At 47.7% G+C, this 8,833-nt stretch overlaps 2 protein-coding genes across 2 annotated transcripts; both read left to right on the top strand.

Annotated features, from left to right (window-relative positions):
- Nucleotides 1-658: 658 nt before the first annotated feature.
- On the top strand, nt 659-8,833 carry LOC144144800 (DALR anticodon-binding domain-containing protein 3). The gene is made up of 2 exons (XM_077676305.1): nt 659-802; nt 5,405-8,833. The coding sequence occupies exon 2, from the start codon at nt 5,488-5,490 to the stop codon at nt 5,764-5,766; it is 279 nt and encodes a 92-aa protein (XP_077532431.1). The 5' UTR covers nt 659-802; nt 5,405-5,487; the 3' UTR covers nt 5,767-8,833.
- Nucleotides 1,623-2,405, top strand: LOC144144799 (protein PBDC1). The gene has a single exon (XM_077676304.1). It carries the CDS (start codon nt 1,751-1,753, stop codon nt 2,255-2,257), a length of 507 nt encoding a protein of 168 aa, XP_077532430.1. The 5' UTR covers nt 1,623-1,750; the 3' UTR covers nt 2,258-2,405.

Here is an 8,833-nt window from a genome sequence, read left to right as displayed (position 1 = left end):
ACCAGCCTTGTAACTGGCTTCAAAAGCATCGAAGGAAACCTTTAATGACCACCTTCACCAAATTTCCACTACTAAGACGTCCCGCTGAATTCAGCTAGTCTGAAACTGCTCTGAGTTGGGGTGGGCAGGGCAAAATGGAACAAAAGATGCCACAAACACTTCCAATATGTTAACTTTGTATTGTTACTTTTGCCATGGACTCGATTGTCGGTTTTGTTCCTGAATTTATATCACTGATAGGGAAGGGAAAGACTACTTAGAGACTCGCAGATGCTGTGTTTAAATTTTATGGTGCAGAGCAGCGCAGTTCCCATAACTCTACCGGCACATACTGGTTCCAAGTAATGTGTGATGCCCATAATTGCGGGAAGTCGTGAAACAACTTTGCCATGCTAATTTTTAGAAATCCAGCCTAGGAGTTAGTATCTCCTTTCAAACAAATTTTATTTTTACAGCGAAGCTGATTATGGCTACGATTCTGTGTTTTCTGTTTTGCACCAACAAAAACTCAGCTAGGGCGCCCTTCCTCTGTCCACGCTTCAATCACGTGCGTGGCAATGGACCTTTTTTCGGTGCTAATCCTAGCAGCCGCCACGGCAAACCAATTGCAGTCGGGGCAGGAAATTTTTTGCCGTCAAAAAATTAGCGCATGATTGGTTGCTAAATAGCGATGTTTTTACCACGACGATTCCTTGTTGCCCAATCCTTCCATCACCCCACCTCCCTGCCGGTCACCCGTTCCTTTCACATGAAGGCAACGGAAGTAGGTGCAATGGACATCCTCCCACACCCCCCAGTCCAGGTAGGCAAAAATCCATTTTGTGAACTTTTTTTCGTCTTTGTGTCTCCCCCATTAAAAGGCATGTACTCACAGCGTGGGCAACCTTGCCCTCCTTTGTAATCTTTGTCCCTTCACTTTGTAAGCTTCCTTTTTCTGCACGTGTATGCTCGAACCCAATGCGAGCTGCCGAAAAAGCGGGTATCTATAGAAGGGTGCAACGGAGTAGAAGGTGCTCTAAGGCTCTAAGCAGCATAGGCTGCCTGGCAGCGCGCGCATGCGCAAAGCGCACTGGACAAAGGTCTATTTTACTCCGGCTCCTCCAAGGTGGCGGGAGTCGTCGCCGGAGCGAAATCCCTAAGCTCCAGGTTCTGAGAGTCCGATTGTTTTCGTGCCTGCTTGTTTGCTTAAAGGCGGCTGCTGCCGAAGGAGGCGTCCAGCGGGAAACAAAACGGCGCTCGCCGGCACAGCACGCGACAATGGCACCGTTGTTGCCGCCAATTTTATAATAATACTTTATTTGTACTCATGGTGGGTGAAACCAGGCGTACAGGGCCGCAAAAGGCAGAATTGCCCATACCAGTAAGGCTTGCGTACCTGCGTACCCACTGTGTGCGTACCCAACCCTTGCTCAACCCAGCTGGGTACGCAAGCTGAATTTCAAAGTTGTACGGCTCGTGTGCTACGGTAAGGGCCGGGGTCTTTGCATGATTTGACTCCTGTCGCAGGAAAAAATATCGATTGTTTCCCGGTGTTTGCTCGTTCGCAGGTAATTTCTCCCTCCACATGATTTCAGGATTGCCTGATGCCTTGGCGCCTTGGCTTGGCTACCTTGCCACCTTGGCTACTGTTATGGCTTCAGACAGGAATCGGCGCAAGTGCACGTGTTGCGTGTTAAAGTGTAATTTTCAGTTCGGCAAGAGTCTGCGCTTTTTGCGAAGGAAGACCTCGTACTGAGAGCGTGTGTGTGTTATGGCAAACATCGCGGACGGAGTCGACCCTGCAGCGGCGCTGGGAGCCGCTCAACTACTGACCAGACCTGCCTCAGAGTTTGGAAACGACCCTACAGTGGAATCTCTCTGGGCCATAAAAGCTGTTGAGCACATGGAAGTTTATTTCAACCTCATCAGTGCTGTCGACCCAAAGATCCTCAAGCTAACTCCACATGACGATGCTATCTACACAGCCTTCAGGGAGCGGTTCCCGAAGCTGGACGTGAAGCGTCTCGTCGAGTCCGAGATCAAAAGCGAAGAGTCAAAAAAGGATTGGCGGGAGTTTTGCATGAAGTTCGAAAATATCGTCGAGGACTTCAACTTCGCCACTCTGGTGCGTCTTGACAGCGAGGAGGACTACGCTGAAGAAAACACGACGCTTGTGCCGCGGGTTCAGTTCTACGCCATCGAGATTGCCAGGAACAGGGAAGGATGTAACGACAACATCAGGGACAAATACCCCTGTAAAGTAGGAAAGCCTAACTGATGTGTAGTTGCTCCCCGCCTAACCATGGAAGCCTGTGAACTGATTTCATCGTTTTTAAAGAACTTTTGCAGCCAAGTGAACGTCGACGACATTCCTTCGGTAGAAGTTCCCGATTGCATGTCGAAGAAGCGACAGCGTACAGCAGATTATCAAGTCTTCATTGGGAAACCCACCCATGCGTGCCTTCAACCACATCTGAAACATCTAATTACGGAGCTCCTGTCTGCCAGTGCAGAATGGCCCGTACCTATCGCAAAATGCGAACTTGCTTCGTCGCAACCTTATGTGGAGGTTACTTTGAGCCGCGCTGCGGCATACAGATCACTGTTTAGTTTCATATTTCCGAGGGCAAAAACAGAGGAGAGACAGCTACCCGACCGGGAAAGACAAAATGTGCTCATATTTGTTCCGCATTTGGATGATTCCTTCACATCTGTCCGAACCGAAAAACTGGCCGCTTACGCTTTCAGGTGCTGCGTTGCACAGGGATTGCATGCCATCATGTATGCCTGCCGACCATTCTGCACATCAGAGAGATCAAGTTCCTTGAGCATCATCACATGTGGTCCAGAGTGCAACAGTAAGGCATGCAGAAGCGATGTGGAAACCGTGGTAAAGCGCACAACGTTTTACAGAGAAAAGGACACGACTTTTGATTTGAAGAGCTACATGGCGAGTCAGGGTCTCAAGACAACAGGTTACGGCTTCTGCGCTGGGAATGTGCACGTTGAGAGCCCATCTTTCGAGACAGCAGGTCTGCTGCTTCACGTGCTGTTAGATCATTGTGAGGCTGCACCAGACGTTGTTCTTATCGTTGCCCCAGCTTGCAGGAGTTTTATGGTGCACCAGGCTGGGCTGCTGTGCAGGTTGAGTTTGCTACAGGGACAGCCACAGAGCACTGGTACGACCCACATGGTGTACGCTATACACGAAGGAACCTACGAGCGTGTTGGCTACTCGTTTACAGATTACCAGCAGCAAAAGAGGAAGCTTGTTAGCGAAGCCTTCAAGCGTGAGCAAGTTGATGCCCGTGAACGCAGTGTGACCGGTCACGAGCTGCTGGCGGCTGTTGACGTGCTTGTAGAGACTGAAGTGGCTTACGAGTTCCTCTCAAACAAACCAAACGTCAAGATAAAACTCCAACAACGCATCAACAATGCCGGAAGTGGACATTGCTTCCCGCAGTACACGGCTGCCAGGATTGTGGCAATACTTGGGAAGTACGAGGCAGCTGTCAAAGAAGGTGACTTTTTTTGTTTACTTTTCCCCCTTGCTTTTGTTGTCGTTAAACATCTAGATTTGTTTTGGAGTTGTAGTCGAGGTTGGGCACAAAATTCGAAGGTGGAAAAAAAATAATGTTATGTACCGTATTTACTCGCATAATGATCGCACTCGCGTAATGATTGCACCCCTAAAGTTCGTCGTCAAAATATAACTGTTTTTATTTCCCGCGCAATGATCGCACCCTGAACTTGCCACAGCCATATTTCGTATGAGTGCCAAGTCTAGACGACGATGGTCGTGCTTACGTTAGTTTCCTCCTCTTTCAAAGCGGACATGGCTACGTTATTGCTGCGGACTTGATGATATTAGCGATATCGGCAAGCGTGAGTTCATTATTGGTGTGGAAGAAACTCACTAAAAGCACATGCTGTACTGATAAAACAAAAGCTGCGTCTTGATGTCCCCCACTGTGACAGCAGCAGCCACTTATTGGTTGACCTGTTCTCACCTTACAGCAAAATCGTTCCGGCGCGTTCCGTAATGAAAACACTGCATTGTGCATCACTGAGTGGTCATTCGGTGGTCAGTCGAGTTTTTATTATGTTTTTATTTGTTATGTTTATTATGTTCATGAGACTTATCATAAACATTCTGACCTGCATTTTGTGTTTTCTGTGCTGAAACTTTTTCCCGAAAAATTTACCTCGCATAATGATCACACCCCTAACTTTGCATCACATTTTCTTAAAAAAAAGTGTGATCATTACGCGAGTAAATACGGTATTAGTAATTTGGTGTACAGAAACACGTCAGCATGAGCTCGAGTAGAATTTTCTTGTTTTTAAGCTTGAACTAGTCTTTAAAGCACCAACACAAATGTTTGAGAAGTGGTCTTCAAGACATCATTTTCTATGTCCAGTGATTGGAACTAAAATTTCGAAGCTTGCACTGCACAGAGGCGGCTATGAGCATCTACGTCAGCTACCATCTGCCTCTTGGTGCGCATGCCAGCGATCTGTTATGCTAGCATGGCAGTGTCGTTTAATTAAGATCAGGCAAAACGAAAAAAGGGTAAAATGCACACCTGTCTGCTGCTCCCCCTCACACATTTGTGTGGGCGTAATACTATATGCGGGCTTTATCCATCTGTCAGTGCAGTAACCCTTTGCCTACCATAGACTAGCTGAGCTCGTCCAACAAAAACGAGCTACACTCATACACACTAAAACAAGCGCTTGCGCGCTACCGCAGTCAAGCTACCCTAAAATATGTTAGTTTATTTGTCATTATAGTCATGTTTACCATGTTGTTTATCGTGTTTGTTTATTTCAAACCAGTTTTATACATTTTACACTGACGACAGGAAATGTTGGTGTCTCCCGACACTGACAGCTTGAGCACCTAAGGTGCTTTGCCCCTAAAAAACTTTGTTTAATTTAACCCTTTCTCTCCCGTTTACGAGTATAGTTGACATAAGATTTTGTACCAAAATGACCGATGACAAGTATGGTTGTCACCGGTCCTTTTGGGGCCCTGGCGGTGTTTTTTCGCAGGACACTGCGGCAATGCAGTGAAGCCAACTTCGAGCAGGCTTTTTTACACAAAGAAAAAAAATTATTTCATTGAAATAATGGTGCCATTTTAGCCAGGCTCTACAAATTGACTGAAAAACATTTTTAAATAATTTTTTTTCTCCCATGCTACGGAAAAGCATGTTGGTGGGAAGGCCTTTTAGTTCACTGCATATAGCCCAAGTGTAGTTTCGGTGTATAAAACTCTGTTTTGGACTTCTGAGGACCAATTTTCTGTTATATGGTCAAATTTCCCCCGTTCTCAACCCCCTGCGGACAACCGTGCTCCCGACACATTCTGACCAAAGGGAAAAACTGCGACACGCTTTTTCCTGCCTTCCTCAACCTGCAGGTTCCTATCCACCGCTGTGCGACTGGCGAAGCGTCGACTTCAGCCTGCTATGTGGAGACCCCGAGTGGCTCCTGTGGCACGGGATGGTTGCGTGCTGGTGGGCGCTGCGGGAGGAGTCCACCGTGCTGGCGCCCACGGGTGACAACATCCGGGCGGAGCTGAGGGCGCACCTCCTGTGCCAAGCCCTGGAGGGGCTGTGTGGCCACTTCAGCACCTACTACAGCAAGGTGCGCGTCCTGGTGCAGCCTGAACCGCACCTGGCACCCACGGTGGCTGCACGCACCTGGCTGCTCAAGGCTGTTCGTGAGACAGTCCTGCAGGTGCTCCGAAGGCTAGGCTTGGAAGCGCTGGACAGCATGTGACCGACCCTTTGACTCTTCGGCCGCGGCGGGGTCAGAGTGTGCGGGCCGGGCCGTCTTCAATGCCGCGGCGCAGATATGGACTTCTGTGGTGATGGTGGCGTGTATGAAAAAAAGTGTCTAAAGGGTGCTTAGGTAATAGTGATGATGGTAATGTGGTGCTGGCAGCAAGTTCAAGTGTGTGAGACGTGCAACAGGTTCATCTGCAGAGACGTGGCTGTCGTGCTTTTTGTGGGAATTTTATTGGTCAGCATGCTTTGCTGTTCCTTTTTATGTGAAATGCTTGTGTGAAGTTAACTTAATTGCTGTATGTAGTGCATTATTAAATGAGCGATGGAAAGCAGTTCCATTCCTGCTGGAACAGAAAATGGCGTCCATTCGTGATAAAAAAAGAAAAATGCTTTTCCTATTTTTGCACAGGATGTTGCCACAAAAGGAAAACGGCAGGGCTGTGTGTAATACTCGTGCCACACGTACACAAAAAATGACATTAAGTGTTTAAGACCTTAATATACCGAACGACATTATTTGGGCGGGCAGTGCTACACACGAAAACACAAAGGCATTACATGTGTTACTATGATGGTGATAATGACGAAAAATAGAAATGCTCTCGTATTGTAGAAGTTTTTGACGTAGAGAAAAACGTCTTACAAGGGTTGAAAATGTTTTTTGTAAAAGGAAATGCTATGAGAATTAGTGTTTTCTAGAAATGGTGTGAGCTGTTTGTAAAAGTGGCTTCAGTAGCTGCCGTCACCTGCCAGCACTAGCAAAATCTGAAAAATTCAAAATGACGAGTAACACAATGTTTTGCCTTTTGCTGCTGTTTTAGTTCGCCACTACGAGCGCACAAAAAATCGTCTTATTTCGAAGTTTAGCTATTTTTCCAGGTCAACACTCTGGTGCTGAGCACTCACCGCATTCAAGAGTAGGCAGATTTAAGGCGTTCTCGGAGGCGAATGAGTTGTGTGGAACTCCTTAAACTAAAAATGACATTAGATCAAATGGCATTAGATTTTTGCGTGTAGCAGCGAAATAATGGCACTAAAACCTAAGGCATTAAGCACTTAATGTCATTTTTTGTGTACGTGTGGCATGAGTATCAGAGAGGGTAACACTCCAGACGTGAAAGAGCAGTTTGGAATACCACTGTGGTTTGTGAAACAGGGTAGGCAACAATTTGCGGCCAATCCAAGCTATGAGGGGGGTTGGATTGCGTTAGCATTGCATGTGGTTTGTACCAATAAAAAAACTACTCGTGCTGTGTTGGCAATATTGTGAGAGTTTGGGACTTGCATGAAATGAAAAATCCCGACAAGAAAGGTTGGTCTGTACACCCCTGCGACCATGTGCTAACCATTCCGGGAATAAAAAATTACACCATCTTCCCATAGGGGAGCCGTAAGTAGGATGCGAAGCAGCATGGGGGTTCACTCAATTTCCCATTTGTGGGTGGTGTTGGTTCGGTGCTGTTGGTTCCATCCGAACGCATCCTACAGCACCGGAGCAGAACCGGCGCAGGCGGTGCCTCGGAGCAGACTGAACGCCATGCAGCTCGCGCACCTGCTTTTATACAGCTGGGGAGAGGAGAATGGAGGAGAGGCATGCATGCGCAGTGTTATGCAGCTGGAGAAGAGACGCGCATGCGCAGTGGAGTGCGGACGGCGCATGCAGGACATAGCCCTGACCATGAGATGCTTCGCATCTAAAAAGAAAGCGGACCTTCCACCTAGTGGTTTTCAACAGCCCTCCCTATCCTTTCTACATGAGGCCTACAGAGACCGGGCCCATGTCTACACGGATGGATCGGTAACCACGTCCAGTTCTGTCAGTGCCGTAATAATACCACAAAAATCAGTCGACATTCATTTTAAGCTTACAAACTCAACGACGTCAACCGCTTCTCAATTGACAGCTATTCGGGAGGCCCTTCTATTCATCGAGCGGGAATCGCCAGAAAAATGGGTTGTACTCTGCGACTCGAGGCCCGCTCTTCAGTGCATCCAGTCTGCCCTCCACCGCGGTCCATACGAACAACCTGTGGCTGAAATCCGGTGCTTATATGACGCGTAATCAGGCATGGGCATGATATTGTTTTCCAGCGGTTCCCAAGTCATTGCAGCATTACTGGAAACGGACATGCAGATAGAGCAGCTCATAGCACCCACAAAAGTGCCAGATTGACCTGCATCCCTCGGCCACGCATTGATGTAGCATGGTCGCTGCGGTACATTGCCCGCGAAGCCACTCTCGCTAAGTGGAACACACCACAGTTCTAGAACGCTCGACCCCGATTTGTAGCGCCATCTACCTACTCGAACGTCGCCTTACTTTGTCGCCTGTGGCTCGGTGTTGTCTTCACCAGTGCTTACTCATTCACCATTGGAATGGCCATCAGCCCTGCTCGTGATGTGTGCGCCATCGAAGAGACGATTGAACACCTTCTGTGCCATTGTGACAGAATCACAACGCCGGGGCAACAGCTCTCCACCACACTTTGCCGGCTCGACGACCACCCCTTTGCAGCACAGACTATTCTGGGTCATAGGCGTTGTCCGTCACAGGCCGAAAAGGCTACAAAAGCCTTACTTCACTTTTTGGAGGACACGGGCCTATCTGAACTATTGTAGGGACAATACTACAGTGCAGCGTCCTTAGTTCACCAATTTTGTCAGTGTACCGCCTTTCTTTTGTGTTTTGTGCATTTTCTTGTTTTGTGTGCATGCTTTGTACCGCTTCTGTAGTTACCGTGGCCACGCCTTGTGTTTTTCTTATTTCCTTTTTATTCTTCTTTTATTATGCACTGGAGTCCTTTCTTTCTCTTTCAATTCCCCCATCCCCATGAGTAGGGTAGTCAACTGGACAGTACCCTGGTTAACCTCCCTGCCTTTCCTTTACTGTTCCTTCTTTCTTTCCTTCCCTTTTTAGGCTTAAAGGGACACTGAAGTGGTTTGTAAACATTGCGGAATTACAAGCGCAAATTGTAGTCCGGACTCTGTAGGCCCTGTTTTGACTGCTCTCACTTTGTTTACGCGACTTTATTCACCAGAAAAATCAATTTGAAAATTCT

This window comes from Haemaphysalis longicornis, unplaced genomic scaffold (genome assembly GCF_048455015.1).
Source record: "Haemaphysalis longicornis isolate Haplotype H1 unplaced genomic scaffold, Haemaphysalis longicornis Haplotype H1 scaffold_7, whole genome shotgun sequence".
NCBI classification, from domain to species: domain Eukaryota; kingdom Metazoa; phylum Arthropoda; class Arachnida; order Ixodida; family Ixodidae; genus Haemaphysalis; species Haemaphysalis longicornis.
The sequence above is the reverse complement of the archived record's forward strand: the minus strand, read 5'-3'. Positions and strand labels throughout refer to the sequence as shown.